We start from the raw sequence: 24,713 nt of genomic DNA, 5'->3' as shown, positions 1-24,713 counted from the left end.
GTCTTAGATTTTCTTAAGTATTCAATTTTAAAAATATAAGATCGGAAAATTTTTGTGTTAATCTTTAACATCTCTACTATGTACTTTAACAAGATTTATTAAAATATTTGAAACTGGAAAATGTATTTATTTATGTGTAAAAGTGATAACTTTATTTATTTTTCTTGATTAAGTTTGGCAAAGTAAAAATTTATTTTAAAAGGGCTAGAAAAAAATATCTTATGCAAAATATACATTTTTGCGAGTTCTTTATAGTAACTACTTTTTTGATCTTAAAAGAAAACTGTAGGGTTATCTTTCACACAAAGATTTTAAATTTTGAACTCCTTGGATTTCTTTTTCTGATCTCTGTATGAACCCTGATATATATACATACCGTATATTCCGGCGTATAACGCACACTTTTAATACAAAAAATAACATTGGAATTTACAGGTGTGCGGTATACGCGGAATATAAAAAATTATAGATTTAAAAAATTTAACTATAAAAAAATACTTTTATTTTAAAGAAATAACATACCTTTACCTATATACTTTATTGATTTTCGTTATTACATAAATAGTTCATTATATTCGTCTTCATCATCTGTGTTACCCTCATTCATAAATAAACAGTCATCTTCTGATCCGTCCAGATTATTTGAAATGCTGCATTTTTTTAATGATTTTCTAACCATCTCATGCTTAATTTCATCCCATGCTTTTATTATCCATATGCACACTGTTTTCAAACTTGCATGAGGCATATGTCCTCCTTTGGTAAAGGTTTTCTCGCTCTCCAACATCGAAGTGTTCCACTGTTTTTTTAAATTGGCTTTAAATAATTTGTTTAAGCAGACGTCTAATGGTGTCAATCTGCCCGGAATAACTGCCATATCGGTGTTACATTCTTTCAACAATTTTTTTGTATTATCTGTAAGGTGGGACCTAAACATGCCCTACACTAAAGATATTTTTTACCCACAATTTAACACCTTTTTCGTCCATCCAGCCTTTTTTGTGGACATGAACAAAAATTCCATTTGGGAAAAGTTTTTCTCTTAAAAATAACTATTGGTTTTAGTTTCGTTCCATCCGCTAATCAAGAAAGGGCTAGGGTGAAATGAGATTTCTCATGTCCCATTGTTGTTACGTTGACAGATTTTACTCCCTTTAAATCAATTGTTTTATTACCGATCATGTCAAACATGACTGGGGTCTCATCCATATTTCCTATTTGCGAAAGTAAATATTCCTTTTTTTCCGCAGTTCTATAATATATTTTTGAAAACTTAACAATTCCAAATTTTCGTGCGCATTATATGAAGAGTATATCTTAAAATTTAAAAAAATATCTTAAAATTTAAAAAAAGTTATTAGAAATTACGGGTGCGCGTTATGCGCCGGAATATACGGTATATATACATACTCAAGTCTTATTGCTCCAATAATTTATTTTCATGTGTAAATAATAAAAATTAAGCATTTCAAAATCAAACTTTTTATTATATTTTTAGTGCATCGATTAAATATTTTTCTGTGATGCATATATAGAGTACAGTATGAGCTCAGAAATCCGGACTCCTAAAATAAGAAAACTTCTACAAATCAAACTCATTTCATTACAAAAAAAAATAATAATAATTTTGAAATCGATATTGTTTTTTAGAAGAAAAAAATACTTCTGCTCTTAATGAAAAATGATTTGGAATGGTCATATCATTCATTTAGAATGGTCAAGCCCGAGATAGGGTAAACTAACCAGTGAAGGAACACTTAAGCTTTGCTTGCCTTCTAAAAAATCATATTAATTTCAAAATTCGTAATTTTAGTTAAATGACAGTGTCAACATATTTGCAACTAACTGCAAATTAATTAAAAAACTTTTTAGAGAACTTACATAAAAGTTGTTTTAAAGTTTTGGAGGTTCCAATAACAAGTAGTAAGAAGACCAAGTGAAGGAACAGCTCTTACCAGTGAAGGAACACAAAATTTCCCAGTAAAGGAACACTTAATTTTGGTTATTTTTTAATGTTCTTTATGAATTTATATGCGATACAAATATCTAATAACAAGCCTATTCTTGAAATTATAACATACAAATACTTAGAAAATGTTAACTTTTTTTTGTAATCATGAATTGAAAAGTAAAGTGTCAACATATTAACACATACTGTTCATTCACTGAGAAATCAATGCCCAGTAAAGGAAGCTGCCTGTTCCTTCACTGGTTAGGAGTTGTTTTTTGTACTTTTAACATACTTTTGATGCAAAACATCACTAAAGGTACAAGAAAATTAAAGTTTTTTTTTCATTTTCATTAACTTAGAAAAAACCCAGTAAAGGAACACTTGTTCCTTCACTGGTTTTTCATCGTTTGGTGATCCAGTGAATAAACACCCCTTTATCTCAGTACTTGATTATGCTTTGTTTGATGCTTAAAAAAAATAAAACGTAACTTCAATAACTATATTTTGAATTCTTATTTTCGCAGTGAGAAAAATAAAACTATTACATGCAATTAATTCCAATTCAAACATATAAATACAAACACTCACCTTATAATTTTTTCAAAGAAACAAGGTGTTGCAGAGATAATAACAAATTTAAACATTTTTCCAGAGAAGTCTATGTGACCAGGTGATCCAAAACATTGTTAGATGACTTTCTATTGTTTGGTAGTAAGCTATTGTTACCAATCAATCTAAAGAAAAACTTTCAAATTCTTATTTTTAATCAATATATATATAATGTTCCTTCACTGGTTGGTTTACCCTATATCAGACTACTTAAAGCCACAGTTCGCCTGAACCAAAAATATATGACAAATAAATTAAATTTCATGAACACTGCTTTTTCTGTGAGAACTAATTTTTATACAACATTCATGATACATTGAATATTTCTTTTTTCTACTAGACATTTTTTTTCTGCAAGATTTACTGTCCTGATGACCTGTTGGAGAACAATGTCCAACACCATATATAGTACCGACAGTACTTCGAGAAACTAAGGCAAAAATTAAAGTATAAAAACAAAATTATAAGCTAAATAAAAGTCATTTGATTATTAGTTTTAACCTCACTAAGCAAAGTACCAAACAGAAGTAGCAAATTACTGTAATTTTTTATACCTTATAATTTTTAAATTTTTCAAAATCTTAATAACTGTACCAAATGTTTGTTTGAAAGTAGTAAAAAGAAGTATCTGGAGTCTATGTTAAATTTTTTTTCTGTAAATGAGTATGTGCCAGCATCTGGCCAGTCTAATATGTCTATTTTCTTCAACAGCTAGGTTAGAAAAAATATTTGCTAGCTTTGGATTTGTTCAGTCCAAGCTGTGCTGCTGACAGGCTAAACGTGGGTAGTTTTCGTGGTTAACTCACGAAAAAAAATCTGCATAAATCAAAAATCATATATCTGAAGGGGGGAGGAAATTATGACTTTTGAGAATATCTGTAATAATCTGCTTAAAACCAAATTTTCTAGAGCTATGAAATTTTGTTGTTTGCAACTAATCTACGATAATTTTTACTACTTTTTGCGTAATTTTAGAAGGAATTAATAAGAAACCAAAACAATTTGATTGAAACGACTGTATTCTTGTATGGAAATACTGTCTTGTTTTTATGGAAATTAAATCATCATCAAAATGCTGAACATTTTGTTCTTTCATGAGCAACACATCTTTCCAAGAAATAAACAAAGAGTAATTTCATTTTTTTTCTAGCTTTCAGAAAATTAACTTTCTCTCTTTATAATGTAAACTTAAATCTGTAATTTTGTGAGGGAAAGTTTTTAGTGCTTTAAGTATAGGATGCTAAAAAGGCTAATTTAACTTTAAGTTGCAACATTGGAACAATTTTATTATTTTATATTGAAGTATAAAGTTTCAATTTTCAATATAGTATTGATATCTAAATGTTACTTTTTTTATTTAATTATAAATTCATGCATAATTTTATTAATATTACATACCTGTGAAGAATTAAGACGTATGTGCATCTTAAAATTGTGCTGAAATTAAGTTTCATAAACGTCAACTAGTAGATATTTTTGTGTTTATTTATTTTTTTAAATTTTTTTTAAACCCTGAGCATATTCATAATTACACAAATATACATTTAAAAATTAGAAGATAGTGTCTACTAGCATCGAATGATTGCTTCCATATTTGATAAAAGTGGGCTTTTTCTAAATTAATACAGTTATAAGTACAAAAGAAAAATTTTTAGTTTAATTGATTCACTGTTTATTTTGTTAATACTTATTTTATATAAATATTTAATTTATTTTGAGTAATTGGAAAATGTTAATTCAAAAAATTTTGTTGTTAAGCTTTGTGTTTTTCATGTTATTAATAATCTGTTTTTAAAATACTTTTTACTTTTTTTTAGTTTTGATACAATTGACCCTACCTTGATGATGAAAGTGCTTAAAACATTGATAACTCACCAAAGGTAATGGGTCTTTTATACTTCAGATCTCATTGAAGGAGACAAATGAATATGTTTCATTTCTTTTAAATTTTAGGTGCATTCCAGCTACAAAAAACTAAGCAAGTCTGAAATTGAAAATATTGTTGGATGTATACGGAATGCCATAAATTCTATGCCTGTCTTATACATAATTTAGATAATGATTCAAATTTTAATAAACATGTGATTTTTCCATTTGTGTGCAACAAAAACACTGTGGTATTGATAGGGTTATCTTGGAGTTGACTTTTATTTTTATTGCAATTTTTAGAAATCACTTAGAAACATTAGTAAAGTCTATCATATAAAAATAAAGAAACTTTAAATTTATTCCCTTAAATGTTTTTATATTTCTAAGAGTTTTTTTTCAGTTAGCACAAAAACTTAGAGAGTGCAATACAAATGTTAGAGAGTATAGAGTGATATGAATATTGTTTATTTGTAAAGTGCAAAAGATAACTTTTTAAACTTCATGTCTATGCTGAAATGCTATGATACAATTATTACATAATGACTGAAACATTTCAGAAGCTGTTAGCGATATGTTATCTAAAACAAAAAGAAGAAGAAATATGTGAAAAATTTTAAGTTGAAATTAAATATATTTAAAGCATAAAAAATATTAGATAAAAGAAGAAAATTTTCTAAATTACTTAGTTTTTAAAATAGAAGAGAAAGAAAAAATTTCCCATTTAAAAGCGAAAAAGTAAAATTACAAAATTTATTCAATAACTTGTGTATAAAAATATCCAGATGGAAAAAAAAGAAAATATAAATAAAGTTAAAAGGAATAAAAAAATGGCTATTACAGTTGACTTTTAATTAAAGAAATTAAATGTTAACAGAAAAAGTGGATAGAAAATTTGTCTTTCTTCGTTCATTAAGCTTTTGAAATTAAAGTTATATTTTTTTCTGACGTTTAAAAAGCCACATAATATTTTTTTTGCATTTCTGTTTTAAATCAGAGTGCAAATATTATTCTTATGTAAATTTCATGGCAGTTGTAGATTCTTGTATGTTGCAATTTAAAATATTTTAAGAAAAGGTAGATTTTTCAAATTATTTTGCCAAAAATCGACCTGGGGAAAATGAGATGCTTTGTGTAATAAATTGTGTGAACTTCATGATGAGAAAAAAAAAACATGACCTTTAGGATGTTTAACACTTTATTTTGTACAATTTAGTTAATAGAATGTCTTAATTTGTAAAAATACTGCAAATATCAGAAAACAATCTTAACATATTGTGTCATGAAAAATTAATTAATATTTGAAAATTTTTCTTTCTCTTACTTTTAAGAGTTTCAATATTTATTTTCACATTAAATTTGATGTCTCTAACTGCAACTGTTTGCACTCACTCCACTCATAAAAATCCTGTGTGGATTATTAGTTTCATTTTGCTGTTAATTTTCTTTTCCTATTTTAAAATTATCACTATTTTTTTAGACTTTAAAAAGCCCTCAGCAAGAGAGTGTTTCTTCCTCTTTAGATGGGAATAAAAGGGATTCCTCTCTGTTTCATACAGTGGGAAAAATTCTTTACCCAAAGCGTAAGTTTAGTTTATTTCCTATGGGATTCAATATTAATTTTGGCACTTGCTAAATAATTTAGATGATGTTGTTTATTTTATTTAGGTGATACTTCAAATAAGTCAAATCACAACGTACTTCCTACTTGTCTAAAAATGTTTGAGAAGGATCCTTTCATTTATAATCCTGAAATAAACAATTCAGAAATAAATACTCAATTCAAATCTAAACTGCTTTCAAGTCTAAGCCACACTCCAAGTTCTTAACACGTTTTGTTTCACGCAAAAAATAGTGTAAAAGGTTTTATTGATATCAGACATAGACTTCAGGAATTGAAACCAGGATAGCCTGGTTGGTATGGCACTGCACTCAATTTCGTGAGAATGGGAGTCCGAATCCAGCCTGCCGAAGACTTTCTGTATTGCAAATGGTGACTGGTGCTGGTTAAATCTGCCAGGTCACAAAGTCTTCCATGTCCGAATAACAAATTATACTTCTGGGGTTTTGGAAAGGAGATTGATCATTCTATGATTCTGGTCAAAATTTAATTACGACATGACACAGAAGACTGCACAAGAATGCATTACACATTTTTAATTCTTAGTAATGAAGAGTAACTTAAATTCCACCATCCTTTTTACCATAGAATACGCTGTGGGATTTATTTTTAGACTATGTCAACCGTCATCTATCAAAAGGTACCTCATGATAAGAGTCAAGTTAACATGTCTTACACAATAGTGAATTGGTATTTAATATTTATAGTGGTAGTTATGCCACAACGTCTCATTTAAGAAATGATGGTTCTTTTGTACTTTCATGTGGAATTCAATATGCTCTATGTTCATTTGCACTAATGTCAAAAGAATAGGTGGACTTCCATGAAACTTTTGCTATCCATTGAATTTTTGCCTATGTAAAAAAAATTGTTTGAAAGAGCAAAAATATTTAACTCCTGTTTTTGACGTGGTTTTCTTACAAAAAATTAAACAAAAATTCCATGTTATATTGGAATGAATAATTCAACATTTATCAAAAGTAAGTTTAACTTTCATATTGAAATATACCAAAATGTTGCATATATATGAAAACATCTGATATTTTTGTTGTTTTTGAAAATATTATGATTTTTACTGCTACTGAGTGCTTTCATATTTTCATTATTTTAAAACCAAATGTTTAAAAGAGCAAAAATGCTTAACACCTAAATTTGATGTGATTTTCTTATAAAAAATTAAACAAAAATTTCATATTATATTGGAATCAACAGTTCAATTCAGATTTTCTAACTCACGTTAAAATAACATTGTGTCTATGAAATAGATGTATTGGTCGCAGTAATGACTGTATTTAATAATTATAGCCTTAATTCATTTACTGGTGTTTTCTAATCTTGTATTGTATATTTTTAGGAGGTGTTTTATATGACATCAATTTCTGCAGAATCTTTTACTTTGTTTTTGAGCGAGAATTCCCTTTGTTGATGACATTGAAGCTAACTTTGAATGTGCACTTTAGTTAAGTGATGCTGATTATGTGAGTGCTCCATGGATTGTATGTATCTTTTTTGAAACTGCTAATAATATAATTAAAAATTTTGAGAAATAGTGATCAAAGCTCTTATGTATCTTTCAGTTCACAAATGTTTGAGAACAATAACTCCCAAAATAATTCTCTTCTGAGAGCCAATCACTCTGTTTTTATAGTTACATTTGCTTAAATTTCAATGGAGTACCCATTAGCTTTTCCAAACTTTCTTCTACTCAATTTTTGCTTTAACAATTACTACTCAATTAACAATTACTAACGCTCTACTCAATTTTAACTTTACTCATTTAGAAAGTAATGTAAGAATTTCAATAGTTTTTTGAGGAGTTTTTTTAATTTAATTTGAGTTTTTTTAATGTTATATGTTCATTAAAGAAACCCTTTCGTAGAAACTTTCTTGACAAATTATTGCTTCTTAATCAATATGTTTCCTGTTAAAAAATCTGCTACTGAAAGTCATGTGACATTTGATTTATTTGCAGTACTCCACTCCCTAATTTTAGAATCACTTGTTTCTGCTGAATTTTTTTTTCTGCGTTATTTAATTTAGTTAAGGAAAATCTCTGAGCAGTATAATAAGGAGTTTTTAAAGTCACATATTCATATGTCTGATGATATGCATTACATTTTTCTTCCTTTTGAAAAACATCAAATTGGTCTTAGAGTTATTAAATTTAATTTAATCGTTATTTTCTAAAGAAAAACTTATCTTGATCATAAAAAATCATGTCGTATCGAATCATATCATAATCAGAACTTATCATAAAACTAATCACATAATTATAATTTCTTGCAGCCATGTATGTACTCTTTTGTCTGAAGACTAAATAATCTTTTCCTTTTTTTAAAAAAAATTTCAAAATATTTAATGAACAACTAATCTTAATATTTACTTTATTTATTCAATTCTTTTTTGGGGGGGGGAAGGGTTTTTCAATTAGACTCATTTATGTAATTTTGAAAAGTTAGCTGAAAATTCCTTTTTTCCATAAATAATTTATATTTATTTAAATGTAGAGAGATTTTTAACTTATAAAATAGATGGATTTTTTATTCTGACCTCCCATCACCATAACATTGCATTAGTCACATGTCAGCTGATAACAGGAGGAAACTCATTTTATTTCTATCAATCTATCTTCTTTGTAATTTCTCTGTATATTTAAAAATAACTCATCTGCTCATGTAAGTTACTAATAATCAGAGTTAGTCTTATTCCTTCAATTTATGAATTGTACTATGTGCTTTGCATTCACATTGTTTTCAAATTGCACATTATGATTTTTATTCTAGCAAATTTAGGAATTCATTGTGATTTGTATTTACATTATCCGCAATGCATTTCATTTTGACATGAATTACAAATAGAACACATCATGTTTGAGAATTTATGAATCAGTGATATAGCTGATTATAGAAAACCATAATGAAGATTAAATAGGTTTTAAATGAAATCTTTAGCAACATACTGAAGGTATGTTGCTACTATTGCCAACTAACAGGGGGAATAAATTAAGAGTATGTCATATAATTCGAATCAAGATAATTGATTTTTTTGTTATAATCAGGCATCTCCTGTTGTAAATGTTTTTATTAACCTCAATGTGAAAATAAATAAAATCCTTTTTTTTTTTAAATATTTTACTACATTTAAAAAGTAATCAGATTTAGTTTGTTAATATATACATATACACTACCCTAAAATAATGGCAGAAACACTTTCAATTTTTGACATTTTTTTAAATTTCTCAATAAATGCTTAGAAAACTATTCATTAACTTTAGAGGTGTTTAGTTTGTGCGATTTTTCTTACTTAGCAATAAAGGTTAATGCTTTCAGAGATTTGAGGGACTGACAATAAATTACAAAAGAAAACAAGTATTTTTTAAACATCCTATGAACTAAGCTTGTAACTTGTATCAATTACTTTGATTGATATTTTACTTTGAAATAGCAACACAAAATTTCCTAAACTTAGCTTAAATATTTCTGGAAATATGGACAATTTTATAAAATATATATGTTTTTGTGTTACGTTATTAACTTTAAGATTATTATATAAAATTAAGCAAATTTTTTGGAACATTTTAAAATTTATTACAAAATTATAGTTTTAAAATTTTAAATAAGTTTGACAAAAACTGCATGAAATATGAGTTTATAAAGTTATTTTTTTATACTGTAATTTTGTAAGGAATTGTATTTAGCTACTAAGGAAAAGAGATAAAAAAATTTAAATAATTAAAACTTAAAAATTTAAAACGTTTCAACTAATTTTCTAAATAATTTTTGCACTTTTTTAAAAAAATCACAAAACGACTAGAATTTTTCACAAATTTCATTTTCAAGCCACAACTGTTTTTGCCGGTGACATTTTTAATAAATATTGTTTCATAATACAAAATGAAACTTGTAGAAAAACCCTTATCGTTTTGAGCTTACTTTCGTACAAAAACTACTTAGAAAATTGCCTGAAACTTTTTAAATTTTTAAGATATTCAAATCAGAATATTTTCATTAGTTGCCAAATACAATTCACTTCAAAATTCTGAAAATGTTTTTTAAAAAATTTCTGTGCATGCGCAGTATAAAAGAACTACTTTAAATACTCATATCTTAAGCAGTTTTTATGGAAGTTTTTTGAAATATTAAATCAATAGTTTTGTAAATAATCTGAAATATCTCTAAAAATTTTGTTTACTTGTGTAGAATATTTTTAAAGTTACAGCAAAAAACATGGGACGGAGAAAAAAAGTTTTTTATATAGTTTTTCAATAATAATAACCAAAATAATCAATACAAATTAAAAGCTTCTTAATTGATTTCCTGCATAGGGTGATCAAAAATACTATTTTTCTTTTTGTAATTTATTGTTGGTGTCTCAAACTTCTGAAAGCTTTAAACTTTATTGCTAAGTATGAAAAATTTAATGAACTAAAAAACTCTGAAGTTACTAAATATAGCTCTAAGTATTTCTCGAGAAATTTTAAAAAAATGCCAAAAATTGAAAGTGAAAAAACTAAAAACTCTTCCATTACTGTAGGATTGTTTATATATATTTGTTTCAGAGTCATGACACAATGAATGATTATATGGTGTCTTTAGCATCTAGAGGTCTGATGTTCAATTTATTCTCTGTGAATAATAGGAGGTGAAGAGGACTGCACAAACCTCAGTTTTATGAAAGTTTTTCTAAGGTATAAATGAAGATTCTTTGTCCAAATTAATATTATGTAATTTTACATCTGCTTTCATTTTTTTTGTTTTTTATTAATTTATTTATTATTAATTTTTTTTTTACCTTCCAGCAAAGGCGATTTCAAAAATCTCTGTAACATGCTTTTAGAGGTGAAACTTTATTTTGATAGATACCCCCCCCCCTTTTTTTTTTCCTTCCAGGAATGAAAAATTATAAACCCAAAGTGCTTCCAAAGGCTGACCCTCTTAATAAAAAATAGCTGAACTTCACTGTACTTATGTGAGTGGTTGAAGGTTGATTGTCGTTTTGTAATATGAATTTTGTTATTTTTGTTTTCATAATATTACAATCAATGCTTCCTTGCTTGAAAATATTCATTAAATTCTATGAAAATAGTTTTTTTTTTCTTGGAAAAAAAATTATTGTTTTATTTTTTCTACTACTAAAACAGATACTTTGTCATACTGCCTCAATTCAAAAGGAACCAAAGATCATTTCAAAAGCTACTAAATCTTCAGGACATTATAGTTGGTATAAAATTTGTATGGGCATAAATAACATCATTTTTTTAATAAAGTTTCATTATGCGCAAAATCTTTTAAAATATTCTTACTATATCTTGAAATTCTCAGAGAAAATATTTCTGGAGTTAATTTTCATTATAAGGAAGCATTGATCTTTCTGGAAAGCTTTAAAGTTTTTAGACTTGTGAATTTTATGCTAGATTCCTAGATCCAGCTAAAATATTCAAAATTTACATTTATTTGTTTTTAAAATGGGTATTTATGGTTATGAATTGTTGGTAACTTTTTAATTTGTATTTTATTAGACAACTTGGATTTTTTGTAGCTTATGAATTAAGTGTTTTATATATTCTTTTCAGATTCTTCTCTTAGTATGAGACAGCTACAAGTTGACTTAGTTCCTTATCTTTCAAAATTCCAATTGAAAGATTTAAACTAGTATTAACACTTTAATGTTGTATTTGAAGAGAAAAAAAATTATAGGTAAAAAATTTTTATTTAATTTCTTTTTTTAACTTAGGTAGCACTAACGAAAGAATTAGGAAATATGAAAATAAAAAAGTTTTTTAGGTAATTAATTATAATTTTATGTTCTAATTTTTTAATTTTAATCCTTGTAGTGATACAATCTACTAATTAAGCTATATTAAGTCAATTATTCTTTGAAACAATTAAATTCTCTTCAATTTGGTTTTTATTGTTATTTATTTTGTTTTAAAACATATCAATTATATTTTAACAAAAATGTAAAATATGTTTTGAAAAAATATTTAGACTTGTCTTAAAGGTGAACACATATGATTGCTATTACTTTGTACTTGCATATTTACTATCTTTCTTTTATTCTCTAATGTAGTATATTTGCCTGTAAAATATTGTCTTTTTTGAGGAATTTTGTTTTTAGTTACTTTTTCTCGGTAACTAAACAGTACGGTAATATAATACGTGGTCCAATTTGAATACAGGGTGTTTATAAAGTCCCGGACCCATTTTGATGTTTAATAACTTATAAAATAATAACGATAGATTAAAATTAATAACATAAATGGTTAGATAGACTCAAAAAGTTTCATCACTCTTGTCAATGAACTTCCACGTGTGCCCCCATTCTTTTTTAGAGGTTTACAACAGATATGGTAGGAAGGATAGAAGATGGTGCTGATTTTCTGAAGTGCATAATGTTCTCCAACGAAGCATCCTTTCATGTTTCTGGCATTGTTAATCGCCATAATGTACGCATATGGGGATCTGAAAACCCCGTGAATACCATGAGACACAAAGGGACACCCCAAAGGTTAATGTGTGGTGTGGACTAATGCACGACCGAGTCATTGGGCCTTTCTTTTTTACAGAAAAGAGGGCCTCATTAGTCGTATACTTAGACATGTTGGAAAATTTCGTATTTCCACAACTAGAAGAGCTTCAGCCACATGTCTTTTTGCAACAAGATGGTGCACCACCTCATTGGGGTATCATCATTCGTAGTTCTTTGAATGACCATTTCCCAAGAAGATGGATTGGGCGAGGAGATCCAATTCCTTGGCCACTCAGATCACCTGATATAACGCCGCTGGTTTTATGTTTACAGGAGAATCGTGTCGAACATTGATGACCTAAAAGCCAGAGTTACAACCGCAATAGCTTCTGTGGATGCCGACATACTTGCCGCTAACCTGATGTAAAATTGACTATCGACTTGATATTCTCCGTGCGACGAAGAGGCACACGTGGAAGTTCATTGACAAGGGTCATGAAACTTTTTGAGTCTATCTAACCATTTATGTTATTAATTTTAATCTATCTTTATTATTTTATGAATTATTAAACATCAAAATGGGTCCAGAACTTTATAAACACCTTGTATTATGGACAATATTGTTATACATAATATTGACTACAAATTTCTTCATTTAAAGGCTATTACATATATACATACATTGTAACCTATAGGGCGACATTGTGGGCCCCCTATTAGGCCTATAATTATTTCCTCTTGTAGGGTTCACTAGTTTCTGGTACTGACTTCGAATTTCTTCATTTTAACGCTTTTCAAAACATTATTATATATAAAATGTTATAAATTTATTTATAACATTTTATATATAATAATGTTCTTTATAAAACATATATATAATTAATTATTTATAACATAATAAATTTATTTGTAACAAATTATAATAATAAATTTATTTATATAATTAATAAATTTATTTATATGTAATACATTCAGTTATGCTTTATTCTGTACCCATTATTTAGAATACGTACTCATTACATGACCCAGCCATACTAAAGCACCTTGCTTAGTTTTACTGTCCTTTAACAGCTTGGGCATTCCTGGACACACAATCTCACCATTCCATCAAACGATGGGTAGTGTATTGGTAATGGAGTCGAATCCCATTGTAACCATCTTTGAGATGATGTTATTTAATTTATGTTATCTATTCTTCAACTAAAGCTTATAAGCCATGACATGCAGCCAACAATAAATAACTTAATTTAACGGCAGATGTTGGAATGAAACGTTATTTTAGGCCTAGTCAGATAACGTGAACAGTTATTGAGTTGGTACTTTTCTGTCTAAACTGTCACATTATACCAACGAGGGGATAGTTTTTACCTACACCTTGTTGCCTGAATGCGATGTGGTTAGTTTGACGCTAAGATGGAATTAACGAACCTGGCCTGTCTCACAGCAATGTCCTTAGAAAATACGTCAATGGAGTACTTACATACACCTGTGCTCAAAAGACTAGTGAGTCTTTGTCAAATTTCAAGAACAGATTGTACAAGCTACGGAAGTTGACCGAAATAATATAAGAGATCAGATGAGGCTTCCTTAAATCAAATATCTTCAGTGATCACGGGGAAACGAACCAGCTACCAATTTTGCTGCATTTCAAATTTCACCCACCCCGGGCTCGTCTTAGAAAGGTTTAGTAATCCTCTATTGTAAGACATTTTTATGATTTAAAAAAGTTCTTAAATGTGGGATAGAATAAAGCACATTATATTGAGGTAGCACAATATTTTTCCAGTGTTGGGATATTGGACTTCTTAAACTTATTTTGGACAGAACACATGGATTTTACTGTCCTAAACTGACTAAAACTGTCTTATAGTGTCCAAAACCTTGAACATTGGTAAAAGGTAATTTAATTCTATATGCGTAACAATTGTAGGCATAATAATTGTATAGATTAATAAATATTTGATACTTTTTACACAATTTGCTTTAACTTGTTAAATTAGAATGATATAATAGGAAAAGATTTATACTTTGTGAATCTCCACAATTCAATGAACAACAAAAGTGAATACCTTTAAATATGACTAAATATGCTTTTAATACTGTTAGATAATGTTTTTGCATAAGGATAAATAATACAGTATTAAAAATAATAATAAACTTTTTTTAATAAAAAAAAAACTTTGGCTTAATTTTTCCTGTGCAAAAAGTAACTTTATTTTCCACAATACTTATTTTTAATTGCGACATAATTTGAATAAACAGATTTTTTTCGGGTTAAAAAAGTTTTGAGCAAGCAGATTTTAGACAGGACAATTTAAACTGTGGTTTAATCCATTTTGTCCTAAACCTTGCCAACTCAGTATTTTTCTCTAACTTTAGTAATTTTATTCTATGACATGTTATACAGAGTTTTTTTTAAATGTTTATTATTTTAGAAAAGGAAGGACATGCTGAGGAAAAAGTAAAAGTTCCTCCCCGAGTGTTCACCTGTCATTTTCGAACCACAAATGTTACCCGTGATAATGATTACATCCAGATTGTTTTGAAAATCACCAGAGGGAAATCTATATTCCTCACTCATAAGGTAATATTATTATTATTTGCAGCATTGATACAATTTAATTAGCTCTTGTAATATCTCATTCATGCGTAAAAAGTGTTTTTCAAAGGAAAAATGATTTTTGAACAAGGATGAAATTTTGAACAAGTTGCTCATTTCAGCCTAATTGTTCTGATTTTAACAAAGCTACAGTAATTTCTACCTAGGTTTGGGCGCGGTATAGCCAAACCATGGCTCTTGCGCCAAAAATTTACATCAATCAATCAAAGGAAAAAAAAATACTCTAATACAGGGTTGGGTTCCCATGGTCCTTAAAAGTCCTTAAAAACTGCTTAATTTTTATTTTAGAAAATAAGGTCCCTTAAAAGTACTTACAGGGTATCTGCGCACCTGAAAAGTCTGAATTTCGGTATTTAACAAAATTTGTCATGATTTTAACTATTTTTTTTATAAAAAAATCATGGATTTAGGTCGCCGAAAAATTTTATTTTTAAAATGGAATCCCCCCCCCCAATTTCATGGTGTTCCGAATATCTGAATTTGTAACAAAATCCCCAGAGTCATATTTTATTAAAATATAAAAAGTTTTCATCATGTTCTTTAAATATTATGGTGTTCTTTCAAAAAATGAAAGGAAAAACATAATTTCTGGAGCAAAGTATCTTTTAAACTTCTGTGATTTCAGAATTATTATAATTTTTTATTTTATTAATTTAAAATTCTAGTTGGAGCAAGCCAGTCATTGGCAAATTTTTTTTTATTCCGAAATGAAAACAGAAAAATCAGGAGTATTTCTTTCCTTTATGATGAGCGAGAAAAGTATCTTTAGAATATAATTCTGCAAAAGAAAAAAAATTTGCTCAGCTATTATTTTTTCAGCTATTTTATTGCTTCAACTCTTTCCTTACTCCGTTTTTTTTTTTAAATTTAAAATCAATAAATATGAAGATGCAGAATATAACAGTTTTGGTTATACCTATCATTTTAATTAATGTTATTATAATACTTTTTTAAATTTATTATTCTGTTTTTGTCGGAGAAAATAGTAGCTTCATTAAGTCATGAAAAGTTCTTGGAATTAGTCATGAAAAGTCATGAATTTGAAAATCTAAAGTATAGCAGATACCCTGTACTTAATTTTGGTACGAGGTTTTTAAAAGTCCTTAATTTTTCTGCATCACTATTACTTGATAGGAACAATTTTTTCAGTCTTACAAAAATATTTTTTTTTAAAAAAAGTCATTCTTTTATCACCTAGAATGAGACCATGCATTGAGGGTAGAACATTTTAGAAAGACAAACTTTTTGTCATAGCTTAATATTTAGCATGATTGGCCCACAACTGAATCTGTGATGCATGCCTAACAGCAAAATATAGAAACTTGTGTTAATAATTATTTCAATGTTTTTCTCAAATTTCTTTATTTGCCCTTTTTTTAAATGTATGAAAAAAATTGCGAATCTTGATTTCTGCTCTTAATTTTACAATTCAATTTCAATAAAATGATTAAGAATGGAATATGGTTTAGTTTCACAGATGTTGTTAACATTTAACAATCTGAAAATATTTTTTTAACAAAACACAACTCCGGTTTGCAGAAATTACCTGATCTTACTTTGGCGAACCCTGTTAATTAATGCAATTATATCAGTACATGCGTTATAATAAACTTGTTTTTTATTTGTTGATGTTTTTAAGAACTGTCACTGGTGGTATATTCGATGATAAACAATCATACTATTTTAAAGTCCTTAATTTTTCGAAGAAGTCCTTAATTTTTTCAAAAAAAAATTTGCTACTCATTTATCTGAAGACTACTCTCTGCAACAAATTGCTATCAATTATACTTCTTATTTTTTATTATTTGATTGAGTATTTGCTGAAAAAGTTTTTTAATTATTGGCTATTGTGAGTTCATTTCTCATACTTTTATTAGGAAATAATATCATCATAAAACTAACAGTTTCTGCCAACTCTTCTAGTATTAGTCTTCTTAGAAAATTTCAAACCAGAAGTATCGCGCTGTTAGTAGTTGCTGCTATTTTTCGTAGTTTGTGTTGTAGTGTGCTACTTTGTTACAAAAGTAGTGTAGTGAATAGTGCGATAAAATAAAGCAATAGTTTCTTGGCAACTTCTTTTAACGTTACTTTAGAAAAGAAACCCGGTTCTAACGTAACTCGTCCAATCAATGAAAATGACCCTGTAGCTGAGCTTTAACAGAAATTAAGTGCTTGAAAATCTTGTTAAAATATTTAAGCTAGCCATTATAAAAAATGAATAATTAATGTCACACTTTCACATACAAATACTCACTCATGAAATATTGATGCATAGCTGCCAACATGGATAGGATTTATGAAACAATAGAAATTTCATGATAATTGTTGCAAAGTTATTTTACATTTAGAAAATTTTAGGGATTTTTATAGTCATCAAAATAGAAAAACTGCAATATTTTTAAGTTATGACTAACATTAAATGAACTTGATTCTCTAAAATTAGAACTCCTCTAGCCATTCGTCTGGACTGGTGGCAGTGACTATGGTAATGAGGTATAACTATTTCAAGTAGGGTTGTGGGTTATTTGCGTAGACAAACTATATTATGCTTACTCGTATTTTTGAACAGTAATAACCATTTAATTCATCAAGGACGGTTGACTGATTTTTATAAATGAGGCTCACTTCATTATGGATTAGTAACACTTATTTAAATATTCAAGCAAGCAATAAGCTGCACAAAAATTTTATTTCAATAAGGAATTTCTAAGAAAATTTACTCAATTTTAGGGAATTTTCTAAAATGGACAAAATCCAGTATAGTATGCAGCTATGTTGATGTTATTTCTAGGGAAAGGAACTCATTTTCGGTGTACCTAATTTCTGAGAGGAAATAAAAGAGCATTAAACAACTAAAAAATTTGGAAGTATTTGATAATTTTGCATTTCTTAAAATAAATATCCACTGTCAAAAAAGACAAAAACTTGAAGGTTAAATGAACGAAAAAAATTTCGGATTTGCAAACTGGCTCATGTATACAGCAATAAATATTTTTTAATTATTACTCCCTTACATTTAATGTAAGTTCTTCTCCTTAAAGCAATGAAATAGTTACTACAATTCAAAAGTAGTTGGTAGTCACTACATTTAAAAAAAAAGTAGTTATAGTAAACTAATAAATTAATGTAGTTTTTCTGACCACTGGTGTGGATAATTTTTATGAATAAGTCAACCTAGCATTTAAATTTCAATGTCAATTAAATACTGAGTATTGTAGTTTAAACTTTCTGTTTCAGTGCTGTACAGAGATAAATTGTTAATTATAAATTATTTTTTGTAATATATTGAGCTAATTATAATAGATTTAGTTACTGAATAAATTAAGAAAACTGTCTTAAGATGCATAATAACTCCTTTTAGAAATTTTGTTTAATAACTTGGTATACATCAATGATTTTTGGGTCATTCACTACAAATAAGCTATTTTACTATTTTCAGGTAGTGATAGCTAAAAAAAATTGTGTCTAAAATTTCTAATTTTTTTGTAGTAAGATATGACAGAAGGTTCAAAAACAAGAAAAAAACATGGCTGTCACTCTTTAATATTTAAAAAATATTTTTTTTAAAGTGTAGGAATGATAATTTTTGTTTATGATAAGTTATTAAAAATAATTTTAATGAATGTATTTAATTATATGACAATCCTTTGCTTTAAAAAGTATTAAAAAAGAACAAAAATATCTTTCTTAACTAGTTATTAGAAACATAAAATCAATCCCTCACAAGTGTTATTTTTTTCTTTGTAAAGGAATGATAATAGTTAGGGAATGAGAAAATAGTGTTGTTTATACCCACAAATCGAATGAAATAGCAGTGTCTATTCTTAAACCATCCCATTAAAGGAAATTAAAACTTTCTTAAATACATTTGTAGAAAATAAATTACCTTCATAAATTTAAATGAAGGAATAAAAATGTTATCTTAACATCTGTCCAATTGGCTCATTCAGTTTCTTTTTACATCCTGTAGCCCAATTTAAATGAAATTTCTTTTGCAGTTTTCTCAGAAACATTTCAAATCACTATGAGTGTAGGAATCATGAGTTTTGAACTATTTTGCCAAATAAAAATCCATTTTTTCTTCTTCTTCGTCAGCGCAACAGCCCCTTGCGAGCCTTGGCTACCTCAAGAGCTGACAAATGCCAGCGCCTCCTATCCAGAGCAACTCCCTTCCAATTTCTTATCTTAAGGGTTTTCAAGTTATTTTCGATGTCCTTGAGCCATCTAGTAGGGGGTCTGCCCCTGGGGCGTGATCCCTCAGGATTCTCAAGGTGATGATTCTCATGGCGTTATTTTCAGAACTTCTCTATTGATGGCCCAGCCATCTCAGCCTATTAATACAGATTATTTGTAAAATTTGGGGCTGCTTATAGAGTCGGAAGAGCTCGAAGTTATTGCCCTTTCTTGAATTGCGCCAAAGATGGCTCTCAGGACTTTTCTTTCAAAGGTACAGGGGTGAGATTTTTCCGCTTTTTAGCGGATTTCCGCTTTTTTCACTTTTATCTCTTCAATTTCAGCTTTTTTTTTAATCAAAAATTCAGATTTTTCTAAAAATTTCACTTTTTTAATAAATATTCCGCTTTTTCAGAAAATTCACCGATTTTCAGAGAGAAACAGAAAATTCAAACTACATAGCTACCAATCCTTTCTCATTTTTACTTATTTTAGCTATTTTCTCCCCTTTTACTCGCAGCAGATAAGATTTTCCGAATTTTTTACCCGCCCTCCAGATAGATCCGATTTTTGTAGTTCAAACGACGCTGCTTCTGACAAGTCTTTTAGAGATCCCAAGTCTGGAATCTGCTAATATCTCGATTTTATTCACACGATTTTAATATCAAACATAGCTTTTCATATTTGCGTGTTGCAATTCTTATTCACGCGATTTGAATATTGTACGTTGCGATTCTTATTTACGAGATTTAAAAATCCTATATTGTGATTTGTATCTACGCCTTTTTAAAAACCTATGTAGCTATTCATATTCACGCAAGTTTAAAATTCAATGTCTTGATTTGCTCATGCGGTTTATAGTATCAAACATTGATTTTCGTATTTATACGTAATTTTAAAATAAGGCATTGGGATTAGCATTCACGCATTCTAAAAATTCGTAATTCTTATTTATGCAATCTAAAAATTATGCATCATGATTCGTATTTACGCGATCTAAAAATTATGAATCGTGATTTGTATTTACGCGTTTTAAAAATTTTATATCCCAGTTTGTATTTTTTCATTTTCAAAATCGTATATCTAGTTTCATATTCATGTGATTTCAAAATCCATAATTGTTATTCATATTCACGCAATTTTAAGATCAACTATCGCGATTCTTGTAAGAAGTAAAATTTTTTTTTAATTAGTTACTATAAAGGTGACTGGACTGTTTTTCTAACGACGATTATTAGTATATGTAAGTGTTACAACATCAGAGAAACTGGAAGGGAATATATTCAAAACTTACATTCTGTGCTTGCAAAGAAGAAAAAATAGGATTTGTCACAAGATGTTTGTAGATGGACTAACGACTAAATATAGCAAACATAAAAGATATAGCAAACAAAAGCAATCACTTAAAAAGGGATTTAATTTAAAAATTTTTTTTTTTGAAAAAAGTTAATTAACTCATCAACAAAATTTTATTTATAATTGCTGTTATTTATGCTATAAAATGCAAAATTCTTATCAAATAAAAAACAATTATCTAAACAGTTGCTGTTTGTCATGTAATTTTTCAAACTAAAATAGCGATTTTTGTATGTTAAGGAGTTACTATCTACTTCACTGTTATTGATATGTTTCAAAGGGCTCTAGTTAGATTAGAGTATAATATGAACATAATGATTCGGTCCATTGTTAAAGTTTTTTTTCCCAATATAATTTAAAAAATAATATTACTGATATATTTGCTATAAATCACATAACAGTATTTATTAAAAGAAATTAAATATTAATATATATTCTCAGTAGTTTTAATTTGCTAAACCAGGTAGTTTTTCAAGTAATAATTGTCTCTTATGTGAACTGAGGGAAAATATAATTTCCAGCTTTATTTTTTCAATTGGTAATTTTTATTTTCACTAAATGTTAAGTATCAATGTAATCATTTATATAATAATAGATTAGTACACAATTGTATGTCAACACATTATTTATTACCTTAAACTGTCTGCAATTATTATTAAAGGGTTGCGCTTGCGTAAAATTTACCATCGTGGAAATTCAGCTTTTTTGCCTTTTGGCTAATCTCATCCCTGAAGGTATCTAGTGTCGGCTGTATATCTGAGTTTAGGGTCCAAGTTTCGCTTCCATAAAGTAGCACAGGAAGTATGAGTGTCTTATAGAGTTTTAACTTTGTTTTTCGGCTGAGAAGATTATATCTTAGCTGTCCTCGATCCAAAGAAGCGCTTATTAGCCATTTTGATTCTATTGTCGATTTCTGCTTTAAGTATGTTTGGATCGGTAACATCAGTGCCAAGGTATTTGAATTCGTTAACCCTTTCAAAGGTATAACCATTAATATATAAAGGGCACTGTAATTTACAGTTAAGGACGAAAATTCCACAAATTTTGTCTTATCTTCGTTAATGGAAAGGCCCATATTTGTGGCAGCAGCTACGAGAGCTCGGAAAGCCTCTTTGACATCCCTTTCTGACCTTCCAGAAAATCCTTCTGAAAATTCATTGACGGACCAAAAAATTTACATAATGCATAGGTAGAATGCTACAAGCGTTGATTTTAAGGATAAAAATCGAAAAGAAAAGTATATGTATTTGTAAGATGCTAAGAGTTGCATGCGAGGAAATGAGATTTTATAGATTTCAAAATTAATGAAAAATATTAAATTCAAGTAATACTTCCATAGCTGTCAACTCTACTGGATTTTGCCAGTTTCTCCTTGTCTACTGGTATAATAAGAATTTTTCTGATTTTTGTACATTTTTGAAAATTTCCTAAAATTGAGAAGGTATTCGGAAAAAAATCCCTGGTGAAATAAATTTTTTACTCAGTTTATTGCTTGCTTGACTATTTAAATAAGTATTGCTAATACATAATGAAGCAAGCCTCACTTTTAGAAATCAGTTTAAAGCTTTTCTTTGTTCTGAAATTTTCAGATTATTTTTATACAGAACTCCCTTTTTAAATTACAAAATATTTTAATCGTCAATAATGTCTACTACTATTTAAAATTATATGTTACCATAATTAAAGAACATTTCAAATTCATCTATTGTCAACCATTTATAGTTATATTGTCAACCAATATTGCAGACCATTTATAGTTTTTAGTGTAATCAAATTTTTGTATTTTGATGACGATAAAGATCCCTAAAATTCCCTATATGTAAAATATTTTGTATACTATGCAACAGTTATGAAATTTATATTATTCCGTAAAATCAACTGGACTGTTTTCCTATCCATGTTGGCAGCTATGTACTTCAAACTTAGGGGATAATCTAAAAAGGACAATCTTCAAACAATATGGAACTACATTCATTTAGTTATAGTTAAAACTGAAGTACGTCATTTTAGTCTATTTGTGTGCAGAGAATTACCCTTTTCTCAAAAATGCTATACTACTACATTACATAACATGATTCTTGTACACAAGTTAATTTTTTATTTTTTATAAAGGGATATTAAAGACGAAGCCACTCAATATGTTGTTTCTTCTTTTATTCATTTTTCTAACTATATTTTGGGACTCAAATGCTGATAAATCATTAGTTGTTCTGTTAGATCTAATGTAACATTATTTAAAATTCATTTTAATTTCAAAAATTTAATTTCACCAGTGAATTCAACTAAAGAAGAGACAATAAACCAACAGAAAAAAACACATTTTTAAATGTGTATTTTTTGTGAACTTTTTTTTTTTCATTTCCTACTATTAGTTCACATTCTCCCCATATATCTTGTTCAAATTTTCAATTGTTAATAAAATATGTTTTATTCATCCACTCAAATTCAAATACATTTTATAAAACTTATATTGGATGACACTCGATGTTAATATAATATATATATATATATATATATATATATATATATATATATATATATATATATTAATTATATATATATATATATATATATATATTAATTATATATATATATATATATATATATATTAATTATATATATATATATATATATATATTATAGTATATATATATATATATATATATATTATAGTAGTTGACTGCAAAATCCTGAGGTTTGGTGTCTCTAATCTTAAACATAAATGGCCTTTTAAATTCTTTTTCCTTAAATTTACAAAAATATTTGTTCTGATTTTTCAGATTAGCATTTGATTCTTAAATACTTTTTTTTTTTTTTTAAGTAAATGATGTTTTGAAATTTTTATCTTCAAAAAAAATTTAGAATGATGTTATATAACACAATAGCCTTTACCTCTGCTTTAAAATTTCATTTAAAGAATAATTATTTTTCTCTTTTAAATATTTTTTCATTATTTCTTACACCTAAGCATGTTTTGTATAATATTATTAAACAAAAAAAAGTTTGATTTAATTTTTCTTTATTATTGAATTCCTTTTTTCTGATTTATAATTTTGTAGTATATTTTTTCTCTATGCCTTGTTAAAAGATTTGAAAGTTTAATGTAGGGAATACGTTTAAAATTCTAAAAAATTTGGAGAAACTTTTTGCTGTCAACCTCAAAATCTAAATAATTTTTTTTCTCTATTACATTTTTTTATCTGCACCCTATTTAGAGAGTTAATATTTTTATACTGAGAATTAATGTAGAATTTTAGTCAAAAAATTTTATTTTACAGTTAACTTCAAAGTCTTAAGTTAATTTCTTTTGAAAACTTCATTTCGATAAAATATGTAGTAATTGAATTGAAATTTTTTTTAAATATTTTACTTGTTTAAGAATATTATTTAATTTTTTAATATTGATTAGAGTGTGCAAGCAACGAAAGCAATGATAAAGATGCGATTGCACATTCAACTCCCCCTGGTGTTGGAGACGGAGGCGAAGCTTCTACCGCAAATGTGGCTTTCTCCCACCTGCCAAAAAGCCATTCAAAGTGCATTGTATTCTGGATTCTTTGAGGACTGTTGATGATATTTTGATGTTCCTCGTTTCATCCTATAATCAGTAAAAGTATATTTTAAATAAACATTATTTTATTATCAGAAATGTAAATAATAATGCTTTTATCAATATGTTCTATTGTGTAAATAAACTATATCTCAATGTAGACTCTGTCTCTCTTATTTATAATTAGTTGTGTGTAAGTTTTCTGGGAAATAAATTCAGTGTTGCCACAGGGCAACTAAAGTGCCGTTGAATTCAAGGTTGCAAAAAAACCACCTACCCGGTTAAGCCCGGGTGGCTTTTACTGGGTAAAACCCACCCTAAAGAGGGTTTTGATTAGTAAGAATATAAATAAAAAATAATCTTGTGTCAAAATAAGTTTCAAATGTGTGATGTATGTGATGCATATAACATTTTGTATTGGGATGTCAGAAGAAACTTCTTTCAGACTTTTGCATCAATTATTTGTATTAATTATTAATTACCTATATGTGAAGTCAAT

The 24,713-nt window shown here is 27.7% G+C and overlaps 1 protein-coding gene across 9 annotated transcripts in view; it reads left to right on the top strand.

The window, feature by feature from the left end:
• LOC122272470 (uncharacterized) overlaps window positions 1-24,374 on the top strand; it is a 29,699-nt gene extending 5,325 nt beyond the window's left edge. For 2 of the 9 annotated variants that reach the window (XM_087152626.1, XM_087152621.1), the window contains exons 2-8: window positions 4,378-4,440; window positions 5,907-6,009; window positions 7,402-7,543; window positions 10,606-10,734; window positions 11,620-11,743; window positions 14,951-15,099; window positions 24,074-24,374. In XM_087152626.1, the coding sequence (XP_087008752.1) occupies window positions 11,713-11,743; window positions 14,951-15,099; window positions 24,074-24,235 (342 nt within the window). In that variant the 5' untranslated portion in view covers window positions 4,378-4,440; window positions 5,907-6,009; window positions 7,402-7,543; window positions 10,606-10,734; window positions 11,620-11,712 and the 3' untranslated portion in view covers window positions 24,236-24,374. Of the gene's footprint in view, window positions 1-4,377; window positions 4,441-5,906; window positions 6,010-7,401; window positions 7,544-10,605; window positions 10,735-11,619; window positions 11,744-11,780; window positions 11,831-14,950; window positions 15,100-24,073 lie in introns of all 9 variants that reach the window. The other 7 variants (XR_015429544.1, XR_015429542.1, XM_087152622.1 and 4 more) reach the window with 7 other exon arrangements.
• The last annotated feature ends 339 nt before the right edge of the window (window positions 24,375-24,713 follow it).

This window comes from Parasteatoda tepidariorum, chromosome 10, assembly GCF_982258835.1.
Source record: "Parasteatoda tepidariorum strain Cologne lab strain chromosome 10, Ptep-v5.0, whole genome shotgun sequence".
Lineage (NCBI taxonomy): Eukaryota > Metazoa > Arthropoda > Arachnida > Araneae > Theridiidae > Parasteatoda > Parasteatoda tepidariorum.
Note: the sequence above shows the minus strand (reverse complement) of the source record. Positions and strands in the feature narration are given on the sequence as shown.